Source organism: Falco rusticolus, chromosome 8, assembly GCF_015220075.1.
Source record: "Falco rusticolus isolate bFalRus1 chromosome 8, bFalRus1.pri, whole genome shotgun sequence".
Classification (NCBI taxonomy): Eukaryota; Metazoa; Chordata; class Aves; order Falconiformes; family Falconidae; genus Falco; species Falco rusticolus.
This window is the reverse complement of record NC_051194.1, coordinates 44535658-44556369: the sequence shown is the minus strand read 5'-3', so window position 1 is coordinate 44556369 and position 20712 is coordinate 44535658. Positions and strand designations below refer to the sequence as shown.

General features: G+C 52.8%; 1 protein-coding gene across 2 annotated transcripts in view; it reads right to left on the bottom strand.

Moving 5' to 3' along the window:
• GAD1 (glutamate decarboxylase 1) overlaps positions 1–18292 on the bottom strand; it is a 34743-nt gene extending 16451 nt beyond the window's left edge. Inside the window, exons 1-7 of one of the 2 annotated variants that reach the window (XM_037398388.1) lie at positions 17731–18140; positions 16306–16452; positions 14404–14466; positions 9398–9556; positions 8434–8676; positions 5818–5908; positions 1132–1244 (exon numbers count right to left, since the gene is read on the bottom strand). In XM_037398388.1, coding sequence (XP_037254285.1) covers positions 1132–1244; positions 5818–5908; positions 8434–8676; positions 9398–9556; positions 14404–14466; positions 16306–16375 — 739 coding nt within the window. In that variant the 5' untranslated portion in view covers positions 16376–16452; positions 17731–18140. Of the gene's footprint in view, positions 1–1131; positions 1245–5813; positions 5909–8433; positions 8677–9397; positions 9557–14403; positions 14467–16305; positions 16453–17730 lie in introns of those variants that run through there. The other variant, XM_037398389.1, reaches the window with a different exon arrangement.
• Between the last annotated feature and the right edge of the window lie 2420 nt (positions 18293–20712).

Here is a 20712-nt window from a genome sequence, read left to right as displayed (position 1 = left end):
CACTGCGCTGCTTTTGCATGACAACTTCTTGTTAGCAAGAATAACAGGAACTTAACCAAACTGTCTGAGACTGAAGAAATGCCACGTACTGGATGGATTTATCCCATGTCACTGTAAATACAGAAATAGATCCCTTAAAGGTAGATTTCTACAGCCAAGCTAGTTATTCTAAGCTTCCTTATAGTCTGATAAGGGAAAGAAGCACTTTGAGGGTTATGATTCAGCTAACCTTTTATGGCACTGACTTTTAAGAATGGGAATTGAGGGAGAGCACCTGTTTCTCTTGGTTTACTGCTAAAAAGAGCCCGGGACAATTAGCTCAGCTCTACAACGCAGACCTCAGGATTTAGTAAAGTGAATCTCATCCATAAAGTCTAGGATAACTTCTTCCTCTAACATTTCTTCATCAGCAAGAACACAGAGGATAGGACTGGAGACCAAGTGAGCATTCCCAGATTTTATGAGGGCTGCTCCAAAAGGGGGTGGAATTGTCTTTCATCCTCTAAAACAGGACGGTGTGTCCCCCACACCAAACTCAAAAATCTGGAGTTTTGCTGGGCACCCATGTTGCCCACACATGGGCCCAGGACCTCCACATGGTTTACCAGTCTTTTCTGTCACTGCTGACTGCCTCTGTATCAACTTCATGTGAAGACTTTGTCTTGGTCTTCATACTGGAATCCTACTTGTGAATCCAGTCAGATTATATCCCAGATAATAAGTCTTAGAAAGAGACAGGCAGTCACAGTCTTTTTCTGACTGTGAGCCCAAATCCTCACTGACCATCAAAGAAGTCAGTACCTGATTCTCAAGAGCTATTGGTCGGCAGGAATTGTGGTTGCTCAACACCTCCAGAAATTAAGCGCAAAAAAGGGTGGTTAAATGCCTAACTATACACCAGAGCTTGCAGTCAAGTTTTAAAATGTTGACCAGCCATGATACATAGCCATACTTAAAGATAAGGTTTTTCCCCCAACTTTTTTGTAGGATATTTAAACAAAGCATTCCTACTTCTAAATATCTGACACACTGCTTTTTGTTGCAGTGATTGTGGGCACTCAGACCCAGCTTATGTTTATTTTAACTTTTGAAGCTTTAGTCAAACTACCAAAATGGAGAGGAAAAACTCACCGGGTGAGAATATTCCATCGCCATCTTTATTTGACCATCCAATAATCTCTCTCATCTTTCGAAGTGTTATTTGTTCCATGAGGACAAAAACAGGGGCAATTTCATAGGTAAACCTGCATGGATAAAGAAAAAACAACCCCAAACAAACAAAATCAAATACAGATTCTAAAAACACACAATAAATTCCCAATCTATGATTCTTTGTGAAAATGCTTAAGATTCCTAAAAGTTTTCCTATAAATTGAAGTTCTGATATTGCAACCTTTACCCAAGCAAAAATCCTCAGGAAGACAATACTGGAAATATTGGTCAATGAAAATGGCAGTATTAGCTCTTTTGCAACTTTCTATATAACCAACATAAGACCTAATGCTCACCACCATAGCGCTGCTGACTGCTATACAAGATTGTACTGTAAAAACATTTGTTTGCCAAAGAGCCAATTCCACACTTGTGGAGGGACATGTTGCCAAATCCTTATGAAAACAGTGAACTTCATTGAGCTAAACACATCCATAATTAGAAGTATTGAGCTAGGGCTTCAAAGGCTAAATACAATTAATTATGTGGATTTATTCTGTTGGTGATCTCCAAGGACAACTTATTTCTACAAGACCGTGTGATCAATAACTGTCAAGAGTAATTATGAATGATGATTTTCTAATTACCAATTACCAAAACCAAGTCAGCAGTCAACTATTGTATCCATTTAATGAGGGCAAAAACCATCACATAGTCTGGTAGCCCTGATGTTACATGCAATACATGGATGGAAAGTGACAGCCATACAACCATTTTCGGTTGATACACAGGTAAATTGTGACTTCTAACGAAGTGGTTGCTATGTATGCCAAAAAAAGTCCAACCAAAAACATAAAAGGGAGGCAGGGGGTGGGGGGAAGGAAGCTGAGAGAAACTAAACAATCAGCCTGTGATTTCCGAAGGAATCTGTAAGAATATGACACCCTGACACTTTGGATCTGACTGATGTCTTCCACTTGATTCACCAAAACGCATACGTTGCCACCCTAATAGTAAAAAGATTTTGAGAATAGGTACAGCAGACTAAGGAGATGTGGTGATGAAGAAGGGAATGTGTGCCTGAAAAAGCTTGTCTTTTATTTACAGCTGCACTGGTTAGTTAAAATATTAATTATTTTCTTCAGTCCTTATGTGTCCTTAGTCCATCAGAGAAACACCACCACCACTTCTAAAACACTCCTTTAAGATTAAACAGCATTTGTAATTTAACTGTTGTAATTGCTATTTTCAGAAACCAAAATACTGATTATTTTGCTTTTATTATCATTAGATCTGTCAGAGACAGACAGTTGAGTCCTGATCTGGTTTGTGTGCGGCCAATATTTACAGAGACAAAATTAATAAACCAGTTGGTGTCTGCTAACAGTGGGGAATTTTTTGGTTTGTTTTCAAGCACTGCAAACCTAGGATATATTCCAATCTTTATTTAGGCAGAATGACCAAGTGAAGTCAACAGGAACTTGGCAGTGTATGGATCACTGTAGCCTAATACAAGATACATTTAAGTCAATGTGATTTTTTCCACCAGTTTAAACATTTTGATTTTTGTCCTCAAACCTTGCACACCAATTCCTACATACTTCCCAGAAGACTTAAAGGCTTGTACAAAAATATATATAATGTTAAGCAAGTTTTTTATATATAAAATATCAAGTGTTCACAAGGGGAATTTTTAATGTACTTAAACCCAAGTAAAACACATTTATTTATTCTATTATGTAATTATTTTCCAAGTCTCCAAAGACTGACAAAGAAATAAAAGAAGACTGCAGATGATTGGAAGTGATAAGGCAAATGCAGCTATATTAGATGATGACTAGATTTTAAAAATCACATCTTACTAAAGTTCACTCCAACTTACTTGTTTTAAACTTAAATGATTTTGAAAAATTCAGTTAAATGCAGAAAATGTGCTTGGCCTGGAAAGAACTGTCTGACTTCAGTCCTGACAAAAAACGCTGGTTAGATTTTTCATACAGTCACAATCTTGACAGGCATTTGTACAAATGAACTAAACCAGTCATGAGTCTCAGCTTTTTACTAACAAAATAAATGAATGGGTTTTTTGGTAGTGGCCAGTGCTGGCTTAATTCTGCTCTCACCAAGAGGCCAAATCATTCTAGCTACCTGTTCTCCTGTTTGCCAGTATGTAAAAAGCATTCTAAGAATAAATGTAAATCATTTTACATCATTTGTCTACGTTGCATTTTCATAAGCATAAATGCATAATACTGAAAATACCAACATAATTCTCTCATCTCAGCTAACAGCGGGCATAAAGAGAACTTCCAGATAATATTATTGCTTTTTAACCTCTGCTGGCTGCTGCATGGTGAGCAAACACCCTCTATTACAGATCCCTAGAGCTAGATAAATAACAGCATCTTCTGAAAATTCCACCCTAAAGGTCTTATGATTAGTGATTGAGCTATGAATAGCACATTGATACAGTATTTCCAAGTCAGTGTGGGAAGCTTATTATGTTTAATTTAATACATTTTCTTCACAGTGACATTTCCTAATGCCGATTTAAAATTTTAAGAGAGTACAGATGAATGAAAACATATTTTTTAATTGTTATCAAATACGTTAAGTATTATTTATAGGTAGAAAAGAAAAAATGGCAAATGGAAAACATTCCCTATCATAATCCAGTGTTACTGTCACTTGTTTGTTACATGTTTGTATAGTTGTGATAGGTTAGAACTGTTTCTAGATAAGGGTCAGAACCTGCACTTCTGTGCTGAAACACCGCTCAAAACAAATACGTTCCCCAGAGCTCACAGAGACGATGTGGTTATTTTTAATAACCTCTTCTGTCAGTTCCTTGAATTATATGTTACAAACATCTTGCTTTAACATTACTTGCAATTACTGTGTTATTTGAAAGCATATAATATTGACCTTGGTTTGCTTAAAAAAAAAGAGAGAGCAATGTATTATTTTGCATTTGCTAAACTTCATACAAGCAAATAAATATTCAATTTTCATGCTTACAGAGAAATATTTTCAAGATAGGTTCTGTTTAAAGTATAAATGGATCAGAAACTAGCTTTACAGAACTAGCTATTTAACAATAGACTTTTAAAACCAAATGAAAAAGCAACCTCATTTAAAAAAGAAGTTACTCTTTCAAAAGTGAAAGTGATGTTCTTAATAATGACAGTAATGTTTCATAATACTCTCACAGTCTGCCACACGACTGAATTCTATTATGTCCTATCAGATTTGCGCAATTTCACCAATTACAAAAGTATAATTAAGCTAGGATAAGTAAGTTAGCCAAAGGAAAAGGAGCTTGCGAAGAGTGACACACTCTGAAGAATGTTTTTGTCACAGAGGAATGATATTTAAGCAAAGTTTTCTTTTAGAAATGTAATCAGATTTGTTTTCATTTTTAATTGTGTACCAAGAAAAAAAACACCCCAAAACCAAGCACTTTGCAATACTTGTTTTATGATTAAAATATATGTTGCTGGTGTTTCTTCCCAATCAGCCTTTAAATCTGAATCTCTCATACCAATTTTTAGCAGAGACTAATTGAGAAGATGATTATTACAAAGAGCAAGCTGGTTTTGGCTGGAGCACCTTATTTATTTTTCTGTATTGCCAATGTCACAAAACAGGCACAGCTCGTAATCAACATAGAGCTTCTAGTAATCAGCTACACTTAATGAACCATATCCTCATGGATAAGCCAGTTAAAATATTGTTCATTTTCCAGTCTGCAGATATAGCTCCTACGTTCTGCAAATTAGCAACAAACTACTCAAAAGAGAGGTAGCTTTGGAGTTTAAATACATCCAATGCAGAACTAAAGCAGAACAGCCTGTTACCTGGTGAGTATTTGGACTCCCATCACATTTTTTAGTATAAACAAATCAATATATAGATAAAAACTGGCTAGAAGGTTTTTTGTTTGGGGGCGTGAGGGATGTGTTCATTAATTACGCTCTGTTGCAAAAATTCAACATAATACCTTACATTTACATCTAGCTTTTGTTAATTTTGTGTTCAAGAAAAATTAGGAAAAACTTCCTCATTGATATGTTCTAGATGTAAAATTTTACTTTTTTCTACTTCCATTTATTTATTTAAACACAACTTTAATGAATTACTAATTCCTTCATTATCATCAAATTAATTTTCAATGTTATGTTTTTAACCACCCTGAAGCCACCCAGAAGCCACTTTTTACCAGCACCTGAACAGGAGCAGGTGATGCCCTAACCCTGCTGCCTCTGGAGTTAACAGGAGAAAAGACAATAAACTTCTACGGTTTGTATTCTAGTGTTCATATATGGATAGAGGCATAATTATTCAATCTAGAACCAAAGCTTAAAAAAAAAAAAAAAACACACAAAACCACAATCGGTCAAAGTTAAAGGAGAGTGATCCAAGAGAAGAAAAATAATTTCAAGTTATTTTGTTGGAGTCATCGTGTCTTAATTAGCTCTGGGGTATTTGCATTTCTATTTGGCAGAAATGCCAAACTGTTCAGCTTTACTTAACCGTTCTCACTGCACTGCCGCCACACCAAGGAAGACATGAGGAGCTAAAGACCTTCATTTAAAGCCGGACCCTACACAGGGCTGGGCCAGCGCCCCCTGCCCCGCCGGGCGGCCCCTGCCGCACTCCGCTTACATGTTGGTGTTAGCGGTGGATGTCAGCCACTCCCCCGCCAGGCCGATGATGTCCAGCCCTGTGGACAGCTGGTTGAAAAAGCGAGGATGACCTGGAAATAGAATTGAGAGCAACTCAGCACCGCTCCGGTGGCACCGCTCCGGTGTCGGTCCCACCCGCCCCAGCGCCCCGGAACGGCCCGCGCTAAGCGGCGCCCACCGCTGCCTGCTTCGGAGCCTGAAAACCCGCCTTGGAGGGAGCTCCTGTATGCAATCACCGGCCTTTACACGAACAGGGAAAGCCTCGAAAGCCTCAGCGCCGGCTGAGCCTTAAAACACCTCCGGCACGTGCGCTGGGGCTAGCCCACCCCCAGAGGCCCTCCGCGGGGCGGGGGGCGGCGGCCGAGGGGGGAGCTCGCCAGGGACCTCCTGCAGGGCGGGGACATCTGCACCTGCGGGGACAGGGGAGGGGGCTCACCCCCGGGAGCGGGGCTGCGGGTGGGGGCAGCCCGGGGGTGCTGGGCGGACAGTGCTCCCCTGCCGCGGGACCCCCGGCAGCCCCCGGCGCGGGCGTTCTCCCCGCGTGGTTGCAGAGGGTTCACCTCATACACAAGGGCTTTGCCCTCAGGCCGCAGTCGATCGTATTCCTGTGCTTCTGCTAAAGTTCCTTTAACAACTTCACAAGCCGGACTATCGGGGTCTGCTTTTTCTGGCACCGAGAGAGGAAATTCCCAACAAACGATGAGGGGCTTCGAGGGGAGGGGGAGGTGGCGCCGCTTAGCCCTTATCTCTGCCCTCCCGGGAAAGGACACGCTGGAAATACACCGGGAGCACAGACAGGCCGAGCGGGGGCTTCAGCGCTCGACGCCCGGAGCGACCCTGTCACGTCGCATTTGGCTCAACGCGGGGGACATCAGCATCTTCTGACATAAAGAAATAAATGCGGTTCTGCTCCGAGCGGTGTCAGCGGGCAGCTTTTGGAGGCGTGACTCGCCGGCGCGGCCGCGTCCCGCAACGGGCAGAGCCGGCGGCTGCCGCGGACACGGGCGGGCTGCTCCCGGCGGGGGCGGGCGGTTGGGGCTGCGGCCCGGAGCCCCACGGCTCAGCCGTTCGCTTGGCCGGCCAGTGCCGCCCCGCCGCGCAGTTGTAACAGTCATTCCGCTGACCTCCAGCAGCTGTCAGAGAGCCTGCGGGTTCCTGAGGCTGGGCTGCCGGTGCAGCCCCGCTGGCTTTGGAGGGAGCTTCGCCTGGAGAGGGAACGTGGGACCTGGGGACCCGGGAAGCCAGGGCATGTGTCCTGGGTCGCCACAGAGTCCGAGCAGCTCTTCTTTAAAGCCGCACCCGGTACTGCTTCGAACAGAGCTGGTGTCTTATCGGATACCTCTCAGCTCCCGGGGACAGGTCCTGCCGGTCCCGCAAAAGCTCCGGGGGAGGTCGAGGTGAGGGGAAGAGCTTGCTCGACATCCCGGCTCAGTGCATAGTGGAATGCCGGTGCAGGCCCACAACCACAGCGCCTCCCGCTTTGCTGCTGGCCACCTGTTCCACAGCCCACGGGGCCGGGAGTGAAATACACTCCCTTTTGATTAAGGGCACAAAAAAATAAAAATATGCCCCAACACTCTTGAATAAATCAAGCCACCGTGTAAATGGGAAAAGACAGGAAACTAACTGCCACATTTGTTGTCAAGATCTTGTTCCTTGAATGCACTGCGCTGGGTTTTCACAGCTGCATGACTAAACAGAGCAGAAACTTGCGCCCCGTCCTTAGGAGCTATTGCTCGCAGCTGCCTAGCCAGAGACTGGCGAGAGCATCCCTCCAGACCTCCAGCAGCTTCAGCTCCGCGGGGAGGCCCCCACCCCACCCCCCCACCTGCCCCGCCGTGCCGAGCCGAAGGGGGCAACTCGCCAGGCAGCGTTTAGCAGCCCTGAAACGCTGGAGCAAGACTGGGGAGAGAAGACATGGCCCCTGCTCCCTTACTGTTCCAGTTCCTGACCTGCTTGGATAAGTACAGCAGGCAGGGCTTGTGGCCAGCCAGCTTTCTGCTGATACAGATGTAAAACGTTCCAGGCCAAAACAGCCTGAAAGAGAACAGACTTTGCTCTGGAGCCTGGCTACAGCTCACCCGGTAAAAGGAGCGATTATAAACGGGCATTGCTAGCCGACTCGGAGGGACCTGGAGAGGCAGGGCTCTTGGCTAATGGACTGAAATCCACAGGGTTCCTCTACTGATGATTCCTAGGATTTCAGTCTCTTTTTCATTAAACGTCTGGTGAACATAAAGAAGAAAAACTGCAAATTCAGTGTCATTTATGCCCTCATTTACCTAATGATATTGCTCCCCGGGGATACCTACAGCTCGCATTTCATCAAGTGAAAGAGATTACGTCTTAAAAACTTGTTTCTGGGCGCTGCAAACAGCACTGAGCCCGCCCCGCCAGGGACGGATGCCACATCAGTAACGGAAGCTTCTGAGCAGAGACACTTCCAACGCCCGCAGCCGCGGAGCTGAGCCACCAGGGAGGCAGGGCAGGGGCCGTAGGCTGACCTCCGTGGGCCTGAGCCGGCTCCCTTCACCTTCACCGGCGGCCAGAGAAAAGCCCCATGAGAGACCCTCCAGAGTCGCATACGGGAACCTACCTGTCCTCACACCATATTTCAGTGTGTCCCGACAGTCCACCAGGATCTGCTCCAGGGACTCGGGGTTGTCCGAGAGCTCCAGGTTAAAGCCCTCCATGCCCTCCAGGAGCTGGTGCGGGTGGTGGAAGTCCAGCACTTTGGTGGACCTGTCAAACGTCTTCCTCACGTAGTTGAGGAGGATGTCCACGACCTCCAGCAGGAACTGCATGGTCTGCTCCTCGCCATTCTTGGCGGGCAGCAAATCTGCGAGGCAAACCAGCTGTCAGCGCTTTCTTTGGGAGCGAGAGGTGAGCCGCGGCCCCGGCGCAGCCTGGCTGTAGCGGGGCAGGCGCCCAGCCCCGGGCCGCCCCGCTCGCTGCCGAGCGAAACCCGCCGCGGCCGCCGGGGGTCCCGGTCCCTCTCGCCCGGTGGGGAACGGCGAGCCCAGGTCTCCCACGGGAACAGCGGGGCCACCGCCGGGGCAGCCCGGCCAGCAGGACGCGCTGCAGCGCCAGCGGTGTGCGGGGGCCCTCCCCTCCCGCAGGCCACAGGCACCCCAAACCCGCACCCGCCCTCTCCTGCAGCGCTCCCCTCCCCTGCCCCACAGAGATGGAGTTCCCATCCTCACCTTCCTCGTCAATGGCCCCGCACCAGCGACCACAGACCGGTTCACTGCTATTTTACGGAGGAGGAAATAAAACAGAAAATTCCTGTGCTCCCGGAGGCTGGACCTGGAGTGACCCCGGAGGAGCGGCTGGGGCTGAGCTGCAGAGGGTCAGCCCTAAGTACGGAAAACTGCATTTCGGGAAACCTGTGCACATCGCCAGTGGGGCTCTCAGCAAACACACACGCTCACAAAGCTTCCTTCAAAAACAGCCAAGCAAAAGCACGGTCTGAACGTGGCCACCCTTCCAAGGGAGGCGAGGGCAGACTACAAAGGGATGTGGCCGAGCTGGAGCAAGCAGAAGCTGTAAAGAGCATTTACCTCTGGCATACAAATTGGAGAAGTCTGTCTCGGTGCGCCGGAACCTGGATCCCTTCTCGCTGTTCTCGCATGTCAGCAGGCTCTTGGAGGACTGCCTTTCCTTCAGGGAGCTAACGATCCGGCCCTTGTCTTCCAGGCTGTTGGTCCTTTGCAGGAACCCTACATTGTTATTGCAAGGTGCACAGGTCAGAGTTTTCTCACTTCCCAACATGTTTAGAAATATCTAAAGCTGCTCTCCAGCCAACAGTTCAAAGCAGTGTTGGCTCTGGATCTGACTAATGAGGTCAGGAATAAGAGTATTTATGGGGATTATTTGCCTCCAGGAGGGAGAGCTCAAAATGCCATCAACTGCAAAAATGCAGCCATGCAAAAAACAAATTTTCATCATTTAGTGCAGTGGTAAATTCTTATTAAGTCGATCAGACAGATTCCACTTCAGTAATCAGCCAGTGGAAGAGAGTTCAGGATGAGTCAATGCTATTTCAGCCTGCAGGCGAAGTTTATGGACCTAGCAGACAGGGGCAATGATGTATGATTAAAATCAGGGCCACTTTCAGTTCTCCTCGTGGTGCTCTCACGCACAAAAGGCATGAGAACGAGCAGCCACTCTGGAGCAGCCGTCCCAGGAGCGCCAGAGCTCCGAGGATACCAGTAGTGCCCATCAACCCCGCTTTCCTGTCATCAGTACATACCAGCATGTGTCTGGGAGATGCAGATTTTCCACCTGGAAAGATGCTTCGATACTAACACTAATCATCCCCAGGGGTCTCAAGGAGCTCTGCTCTCACCGGAGACGCAGCCCTGCAGCCAGGACCCGATCACAACCGCTGCTATGTGCAACAGCAACAATAACCCACACACCCCCCAAGAATTACAGAGGTGGGCACCACGCAGGGCCCGTGGCGAGTAAGTGAACCCATCTACTTTAACAAGGCAGGGAGAACAATTGATTTTCAGGATTTGATCCATTAAATCCATGCCCGCTAAAACATGCGTAGTGTTGGGCTTTTCGTTATTAACGAAGGCATCGGATTTTAACCTCCCAGGCTGCAAAGAGCACGCCTGTGTGTTTGGAGGAGACAGTGCCGCAGCGCCGGCCTCCTTTTGCCTTTCTTTTGTTTTAAAGCAAGTAACAATTGAAACCAACGCTTGTCACGGCCAGGGATATCCGCCGGAGAGGAAGACTTGGCAAGGAGGAAAACCAACGCCGACCCTTTGCTCACCCGCGTCCGCCGACACCGCTTCCCTCCGGCGCCCTCCGCTCTCCGGCCGTGAGTCCCCGCTCTCCGGACTCCCGGACCCCCGACAGCGAACCGGGAGTGCGGCTCCTGCCGCTGGGCGCCCACTGCCGGCCTGCCCGGGCCCCCTGCAGCCTGGGCAGGCCCCGGGGGCCCATCGCCGTGCGGAGAGGAGGGAGCGACGCAGAGCCTCTGGGCCAGTGACTCCCGGCGCGGTACCCGTGCCCCAGACCCGGCCGCCAGCCTGACAGTCCCGTAAGAGCTACCCAAAATGGAGCCCCCAGCCTGCAGCCGCTTCTGCACCAGTCGGGCCCCCAGACCAGTCTCCAAGAGGGCTGTTCGCAGGCAGGTTTGTCGAGCCCATCCTTTCAGTGAACACGTTTTGCCTTTTAACGTTGATCTACTAATCAGTTTCTTTCCATTATATTCTTAGGAATACGAATTATATGAGAAATTTAAAAAATATTTAAGGGAAACTCTCTTCGTGCATAATTTAGGGGTAGCCGTCCAGGAACACTGCCTTTTTTTTTTTTCCAGTTTTAGTTTTGGTGTCGTTACTTTTAACGATTCTTGCTGCAGTGACCAGCTCCTGCAACAGCTAGTGCTGTCTCCCGCTCACGAGGTGGAGCAACTGATACTGGGGCAGGTGCCGTCTAGACTAAATTCCGGCGCGATCCTCTTTCCCCAGATCCTGTGGCTTCATTTCGCTTTATCTTCTTTCTTCTAGGCTCTCGGTGGCGATGCTCAGCGGGAAGAGTTACGTGACAAGAGACGTCTGCAAGAGCAGCGGCCCCCCTGGAGCCGTGTCCCCATCCCCCGCCCCACGACGGGCGGAGATACACAAACAAACAACAAAGCCCGAAGGGAGGAACCTGCTGCCGCCCGGCACCGGCTCCTTCGGCCGCGGAACGCACCGTGCGCCCCGGTCCCTCGCCCACGGCGACCTGTGACGGTCCTGCCGGGCCCCGTAGGTGGGGAAGCCCAGCAGGGCAGCGGCCGCCCCCCGCTCCGGGGCTTCAGGGCCCTCCCCAGCCCCGCTCCCGGGAGGGCGAGGGACGCTCCCCGGCGCCCACCCGCGTCCCGGGATGCGGGGAGGCGCGGCAGCCTGCCCTCCCGGGCTCCTTCCACGCCGAGGGGAAGCGCAGGACTGCAGCAAATCTTCCATCCGTATCCCATGCGAAAAGCAAAGCGGCGTAGGAGAGATCCAGCGAGCAGCGGCGCGTGAAATAGCGTCCGCGCTGCTTCTCCCGCAGCGGCGGAGAGCGCAGCCTTTCCCCGCAGCAGCAAGTGCCTCCCCGACAGGTATTTTCATCGATGCGCTTTTAGAGACCGGGTTTTTAAAAGCCGAGTGAGACCAGACTGGCGCCGGAGTCCCTCGGTCCCCATCGTGGCCACAAACCCGGCGTGATTTCACATCAGGCTTCGCACAAGGCAGGCGTGTGACCCCCCGCGGGGACCGCAGCTCCCGAGGCAGGGACAGACCTGCCGGGTCCCGGCCCGTGGCCGCCGGTCGACGCCGTCGGTGGTGGCTGCAGGAGACCCTGGTTCCCTCCACGGCAGGGGGTCTCAGCACCGCCTACGTGGCTCGGCAGCATCAATCCCCCTGACTCCGGAGACAAACTGATGTTTCTGACTTACACGGCTCCTTGTGAAAGCCCACTCTCCGGCGCTGCTCCTGGGCAGGGGATCATCAGCTGGCCGGGGCCAAACAGCTGAAGACGCACCTGAGCAATTTTACTACGTCGAGTATTTCCGCTGATGCCGAGCAAATGTTAGCAGGATCGGTCCCAGCAGCAATAATAATTGCCGAGGTGGGAGTGAAAGGTGTAGCATGCGACTCCAGACACAGGGGGAGATCTGCCCGTACTTCGCCTGTGTGACAGTTCATTAAACCCCTTTAAAATATGTTCTCTTTTTTAAAGTATGTGCAGAGACGAAGAGCGGGGGGTGGCAGCGGCAGGGCTCTTTTCAGACGGTGCCTTTCAACCAGAAAGGAAAGGAGCTAATCCTTAAATCGCTCAGTTGTTTGAGAAGAAATTAAATACATCTTGGATATGTAATTACTGAAAACGTCAAACACATAATATACAACATAGGTGGAAGAACCGACTCGTTCACGACCTGCCTTTTCTCTCAGCTCAATTCTTATTTAAAGTTTGCATTCAAAACAATTCCGCGGCGCCTGGTTTACTATCGCTTTGTGACAGCACAGTATTTAGGGTCCGAAGTGACGTTTTGTGAAAGGTAAGGATAAGGGGGATATCTTATGTACTAGTCAAACGTCAACTTGTTTGGCATGTTTAACCAAGATTCTTGGCAACATCAGTACTTCATGCTATATATTTACCGAAGGCAACCTTCCCTCTCTGTCTTTGTGCGGGTGCTAGATTCGAGTGGGAGGGCTCACACGAGCAAGAAGAGTGGTCGCCATCGAATCCGATTATTCCTAATCACCATCACTATTCAGGCTATATTTTCCGTATGAAACAGAAAAGAGCCAGAAAAGGAAAATCGAGCACCGAACCTGAGCCAAAACTACATCAGCCCCGCTTGTTCTGAGCTCCCTTCACAAACCCTCCACTACACTCTCTTTTGCCTTTCTCAAATCCAAAATGGTGGGATCTTTAATTTTCAGTGTATTTGATCTCACCGAGAGACGCTGCGACGTCCCTCTGTAACCCTGGTAGTCTAGCAACACGGAGCAAGCCTAACGGTGCGTTACTTTATCAGTTCTGCTTGCCGGGCTAAATTAAAATGATGATGAAAAAGCCCATCGCTCCAGCCACTGAAGGGACTGGTAGGGAAACGGTCCATTAAACTCAGATCAGGAGCTATTTATAGAACTAAGCGACTACTCGTTAATGTCGCCTGCGGGTACCAATGAATTCTCTAATAGACACAGGGCTAAACATTCACACCCTGATTCTTTTCCAGTCCAAACTTCCAGGTGACAAAACGTTTAGTGAATGAGCTTCGACTCGGGCAAGTAGGGCAAGAGGTTTAAAAATATCGTTGCTTTGACAAAAGGCCTGTTTCGCCCAAGACATAATTTCCCATCCCCCAAAAAAGCAGTAGCCGGGGGAAATGGGACATGATTTCAATTCATAAGGGGCACGGGCTAGGCTGAACGATTCTCCCCGTCAGAAAATGAAGATTTGACTGTCTCCAAAAGCGAAGGCACCACTGAGAAATCTGGAGAAGGAAGACAGCTTGTTATCTGCAAATGAATCTCTTGCTATAACGTTGTGATCTGATTGTGCATTTGTTTTCCTTCCTGCATTTCATGTGCCTGCGCGCTGACTGGCTGCCAGCGCTATCTTACCAGCGCAGCAAGCTGACGAATTGCTCTTTAATAAGGCTCTCGTTAATCTTTTTCCCCCAGGAGATCCGTATTTTCTAGTCAGATAAGGTTGAAAAATTTCAGACAGGGAGAGGCGGCCAACCCCCCCGCCCGTTCCTCCTCACCGCCGGCCTCCCCGGCGGGCCCTGCGCTCCCCCCGCCGGGGGCGGCCAGCGCCTGCACGCCCCCGGTTATGGCAAGAGATGCAGCGGGGCCCGCGGCCGCCGCAAGCCACGGGAGGGCCGGCGGCGGGGCCGGGGCCGCCGTGCAGCCGGCAGGGGGCGCCCGAGGCCGCCGGCAGGGGGCGCCCAGGGCCGGGGCCGCTGGCCCGGCCCTGCTCCCGCGCGCCCCTCGGGCTCGGTGAGTCATGGCGCGCCGCCAAGCGCGGCCGTGTGGGGTGCCGTTCGGCGGGGCGCGGCCGGACTTACCGCAGATCTTCAGCCCGATCTTCCTGGTGCACCCGTGAGCCACGCCACACCACGAGTCGTAAGCTGGAAGAGAGGGCAGAGTGGTTCCGTTGGGGCGGCGGACCCGGCCGGCCGTCCCCTCGGGCCCCCCGCGCAGCCCCACGCCGGGAGCGACAGCGGCTTCCCGAGCCCCGCGGCGCCGGAGCGTGCCGGGCGCGGGGCAGCTGAGGCTCGGGTGACAGCGAGGTGACGCGCTGGCCCGCCGAGAGGAGGGGGAAAGCGCCTCGGGACCCGAACGTCTAATAATTTACTGGCGGGGCTCCAGGGAAGTGGCAGCTTAAAATAAAGTGGTGTGAAATGGGGTCACCGAAGACTTCGGGAATTAATTGGGTGAAAAATAGTATTTGACTAGATGACCAGACCTGCATGACCGAGCCTCGCCCGCACTGACGAGCCTGCGACAGCTGCACTAGGGACGCTCCCGGCCCGGTCCCCGCCCCGGAGCATCGCTGTGCGCCCCGCGGCCCGGCCCGGCCCATTCTGTGGCGGCCCCGGGCCCGGCAGCCCTTGGCCAGCCGGCCCTGCACGCCCGAGGGCACGCCGGGAGCGACCGCACCGACGGAGGGGGCAGGCTCCTTCCCAGCCGCTGTGAGCCGCGGCCATCGGCCCCAGTGGAGCTCGGGGAAAACGGGGAGCCAAGTCCGGGGCTTAGACGCTCGGGGCACCGGCCTCGGCTCAGAGCGCAGCCGAGCCCCGCCGGCCCATTGCCGGCGGCAGCCGTAGGGCCGGCAGCGGCGACGGGGGACCCCCTGGCCGGTGACTGCATGTGTGTGTGCGGGGGAGGGGGGAAGGCGGCAGAGGCGCTGGGACGGGGGCGGTTCACCCGGCGAGGAGGGCAGCGGCCGGGCCCCCGAGGAGGGCGAAGCGGGGGGAGCGCCCAGGCGCTCCCGGCCAGGCGGAGGAGCTCCGGGCGGGCGAGGCGGGTGCTGCTGTCAGAGGTCATCTCATTTTTAGCTGCGTGGCCGGTTAATTCGATTCCTGCATGTGACACCTCAGCCAAAGGCAGCCGTGCCTGTCACCCCCGCCTGGAACAAGACCCGGGGCTGCCGTTCGCCCCCTCCCCCGTTCCTTCTACTTGCAGAATAATGACAATAACGGCTTCGATGTTCGTGCCTTGTAGCCCTTTCAGGGTAAAAGCTATTCCCCGCTTTGCTGTGCCTGACAACCTTTCATTTCTTACTGCTGCCCGCTCTTTGTCTCTGATGCGTTACAGCATCGAGCCTCTTATAAAATTATTTTCAGTTAAGCGACGGTCTGAAGTGCCTGGCAGGGCTATAAACTGATTCTCTATCCACCTGCAGCAGCCTCTGCTTCCCACTCACACCTCAATAACTCAAGGCGAATTCAGAGCAATTAGGAATGTAAGGCTTTGAAAAGCTACAATTAGCATCCAAATTTCGCTTGATTACAGGCTTCAGCGTAGGCTGAAAGGAAGCTGCAGCATTAGCATTTATAAAATGTAAGGGGGGGGGCGGGGGCCGACACATCCGCTTTAAGCCACTGGTGTACTTCGCCCTTTAACTGATTCATTTTCTCCACACCCCTTACAACATCCCGATTTTTTGGCTATCTGGGGGTTCGATTTATTGTCTAAATCCCTCAAATGTGGCTGGAAGATAAAGACGGCGCTGGCCGCCGAGGTGGGCTTCCCCCCCGCCCCCCCAGCGTTTTGTTCGCCACGAACCAACCTCTCCCGCTCCCACCAGAAAGATGGTTTCTTTGTGTAGACCACTTTCCGCACCTTGCTTAATGGCGCGGAACAGGGCTACATGGATTTACCGTTTCGTTTCGAAATCGGTCTTTCCACGCCTAGGTGGAGAAAACCTCCAAAACACTTTAAACGAGGAAAATAATAAAACCTACCTGTGGGCCGTAAATTAGTTGGGGTGGGGTCCGGAGCGTCGTTGGAGGACGAGGGAGCGGAGGAAGCCATCCCTTCAGAAAAGCTCCTGTCCCCGGAGCCCGGCTTTTCTCCGATATTCCTCTGAGGGCTGGGCAGCAAGGAATTTGCTGGAAGGAAGAAAAGGCGGTTTTAGTGGTCCGGCCTCCTGGAGAACCGCACAGGAGTCCCGTCCGGAGGCCGGCAGGCTGCAGCCCGGCATGAGCGGCGGCGGTCCCGGGGCGGCGGCGGGGTGTGCAGCGGCCGGGCAGGCGGGGGCGGCCGCGCCGGGGCCGCGGGGCCAGGCGCAAGCGGCGCGCCAGGAAAATGCCTCGACAGGCTGAAGAGCAAAATCGTCCCTTCGCTGGATACCGAGGCGCTACCCCCGCGCCTGAATGACGGATTTAGCGGAGCGTGAAGTCTATCGCAATTTTATCGGTGGCCGCTGAGCAGGACAATTATGCGGCTCGCGTCAAATGGCAACCAACATGCAAAGCGGGCTTCGAAATTACTAGCCCAAACGACCTACAGTCCCAAACGGAGCCCGTCTGTGCGTTATCATCCGAGCCCCAAACACACGCCAGACTAAGCGTTCAGTAAAGACCGACAGACGAACCCCGCCACCACAAAGCTGCATTTTGCCCAGGTCCGAGGACAGGCACCACACGTGTATTTGCACGCACACGTTTCAGCCAAGCGGGACCAGTACGTGCTCCGGCGCTAAGCAGCGCTCTCCCGTGCCCGCGCTTGCTTTAGCGGCACAAATGGCAGGAGAAGGCATGTCTGTCTGGGGAAGGAAGGTGCTGACCAGCCCTCGCTCCTCGCCAGATGTTCGGCTCTTTCCTGGCGGACACGGTGCTCCGATAACCAATACAGGGTCGCTGATCGAGAATTGCCGGGTCAGTGCCCCGCTCGTCTCTTTGTCCCCACGGCTACCTGTGATTTATTTTTTTCCCCTTGTAAAGAAAATGAAGGTCGCGGTAACGAACGAACGCTTTCTTTGTTAGCGGCTTTTTCCGAGTCGGTAGCTACCGATTCATTTCTACTGATGGGCGGATTTACGCCCGCGTGTAAACGCAACGGATCAATGATTTCAATGGAGAACAGGTATATCACTTTTTAAAAAGGAAAGAGAAAACAACCATAAAGCAGAAGAGATTCTCTAGACAATGCCTGGAAGTGAAGTAACAGGTTAACACAATGTCTAAGGCGCTGGCTGTCTCAAAATACCCGTTATCCCTCTATAGGTACGACAGCGACCAAAGCCGATTTTGGGGGGGGACGGGGGGGTGGACGGACGGACACGGACGGACGGACGGACGGGGGACACAGAAGGACACACGACTCCAGATCCTGAAAGAGGTTCCCGAAGGTTTGAAAAAATAGGATGCTGGTTAGAGGAGACTTACCGAGGGGGCGAGCGGACACTCTTACTGCCGGAGTCCAGGCAGGCAGGGCGACTCCAGCCTGGGAGCGACCCGCCGCTTATAAACTCTGCCAGAAACGACGTCGGAATATCAATCGCGCCGCGGAATTTAATGCGAGATGACCTTTTTTTCCAGAAGTGCTCGGATTTGCTTTTTCAAAAGCGTGAATCGCCGGTTGATCTGCTTCGACGCAGGCATGAGTCACAGGGCTGCCGCCACCCCCTCCGCGCCGCTCCTCACGGGGGCTGGGGACAGCTGGGGCGGCCGGCTGGGGCGGGGAGGGGCGGCCCACCCGGCCCCGGTTGCCGCCGCCGGTCTGCTTCGCCCCGGGGCGGCGGGTCTGGCACCCGCGGCGGATGGGGCTGCCCAGCAGCGGAGGGGGCGGCACCCCCAGTCAGGGGTTTCTGCCCTGCACGTCTCTCGTTGAGTGCCTTGGGCGGACGGCGCCGGAGGCTTTCCCTAGCCAGCACCGGCTGGCCCCGAGGTCGCCGGCTGTGCGAACGGGCGGCACGGCGCCGCACACACAGGCGCACCAGGTCCAACTCCCGCTCCGGCCGGCCCCGCGGCCCCGGCACTCCCCTGCGCGCCACGAATGAGCCGGGCGGGGTCCGCGTGAACAGTGGCTTAGCAAAGCCCCCCCACAACCCCGCAGCCCCTGCCGAGGCTGGCCGTGCCCCGCTGGCTCGCCCCGGCGGCCCCGCTGCCGGCACCGCCCGCCGCCCCGCTCTCCGCCAGAGGGTGGCAGAGGCCCAGGCACCGCCGCGGGAACACCGGCGTTCTTGCCCCTTGCCCTCGGCGTTGCCGTTAGATTACGGGTTTATAGCAGACGTCTTTTTGCTTAAAACAAGAACCGCTCAGACAACATCTTTTTTTTGTAACCCAGACAACCCCGAATCTGTGCTTCTCCGTCCCACACCCCAAACGTGCCTCGCCAGAATTCGCGGTGCTGGCCGCGGTGCTACATTTCGGCATGTCGCAGAAGCCACACAGATGCCTAAACCGAACCCTTCTCACAAAGATGGCACGTAAGGGGGCTGGGAGGAATCTGCAATGAGACGGGAGGAGGGGAAACTGCCCGATGGAGCCAGAGAATTTCATCCCGTGCGGGGGGTGCTGGGCAGCGCAACGAGCAGCAGGGACGTGTCCTTCTTGAAGGACTCGAGGGAAGAGCAAAAACTTACAAGCCTTTGTTCGAAAGGAGACCGGCCGACTAACAGCATTAAGTGACCAAGACGATTGCTTTGTCGAGCACACTTACTGTCCAGGAACTGGACACGTAACGAAAACACCGACAGCGCCAAAGCCAGCTTTTAAACAGTTTTAAAGGTATTCACAGTCCTTGCTGACACGACCTTTTTCTGTCTATTCCCGGCTATCGTTTTAAAGGCGGTTTCAACTGATTGAGCAGGTTGCTTGATGCAGACCATGACAAATAATGCAACTGTAGCTAATTGTCTTTATAAACGTAAACAAACAGTCACTGGAAATCGTGGCAGGATTGCAGTGCAAAGAGTCAACGGAAGATCATGCAAAGAACTCCCAAGCCAGTCGTCACTGCAAGGCACGACCCAGCTGGGTGTGTGCCCGGCAGGCACACGCCGTGTGCGCTCACACCTTCGCTTCTGGCCCTCCAGAAGCGCGTCTGGAGCAGACAGACAAGTCTTAACAGAAACATTTACATCCTGGGAGGAGCTGGGGCCCGTCAGGGGCAGGGGCCAGGCAGTGGGGACCAGCGGGCTTTGCCGCCGCACGCTGGAAATAACAGGCGTTCTGGCACCCCGATGCCCGCGGCGGCTCCCGCCCCCCCGCGCCCTGCCCGGGCCCCGCCGCTCGGCTCAGCACCGCGGACAGCGCCCGCCCCGTCCCGTAGGCCCGGCAAGGTCAGCGGGCGGCGCCACAGGGCCCCAGGCGGGGGTGCGACCGCCGCCCCCGGGCGGGCAGGAAAAGGCCGACACAACCCCCCCGAGCCCGGCGCCGCTCCCCCGCCCCGCGTCCCCTCTAGGTGGTGCTGTATCTCAAGCCCGCACCCTCAGCGCAGCCGGCTCGCACAGAGCCCGCCCGCGGGCGGCTGCGGCTGCTCGCAGCCCCTGCTGACGAGGGTCCCCTCGCCCGGGCCCCGGCGGCGGCAGGAGCGGGAGGCAGCAAGCTCCGGGGCTCCGCGGGTCCTCCCCTCGCTGTCCCCCCGCTCATCTAGAGCGCGGCTGTGCACGGCGTCAGGAAACGCTGGGTGACCCTCACTTGCAACGGAGCCCTGAAAAATGCGACCCAGAGCCGAACCGCTCCAGCTGTGGAGGCTTCATTCGGCACCCGCCACGCCAACGGAGACCTTTGAAACACCCCTGCCAGGCGCACACGGCCAGGCGGGCCACGCAGAGGTACCACTTTCGGTGGGAGTGCAAAGCCCCCTCCCCGCAACGCTGCGCTGCCCGAGCCCTCCGCTCGGCCCCTCTTTGCCGTTTTCCCTTTCCATCCATTAGTCCCTTCCCTGTGGCTACTGCTCGAGTGCACGGCAGGCACAGGTTACTGAGACTCTCTTTGCAGGTTGGAGTTCCAGAACACTTGGGGTTTTGCTTTGAACACAGACGTTTACTGAAGATGTGAAACACACAGGAAAAACCACTGACCCACAGCAGCAGCAGGGAGCGCGATGCAGATGTACAATTCCCTTAGCTGAAGCTTGTAAGCAGCGCATCGGTTAGAACTCATTTACAAAAGCCAGACCACGGGGTATCTTTTAAGTTCATCTCCATCCATTAACTGGACATGCTCAAATACAAATCTTGAGTACCCTGGGTAAACACGGGAATGGAAGTGATGCAATAAATATCTTTAGCAACAAAGACCAGTCAATGATTATACAGTGTTTATAACTGTGGGTGTATAAAAAATATCTGTTGATCAGAGGAAAATTTTTTTAGTATTAGTATTGCAGCCTGTGGGTTTGAAGAGTCATTGTGGTGCCTC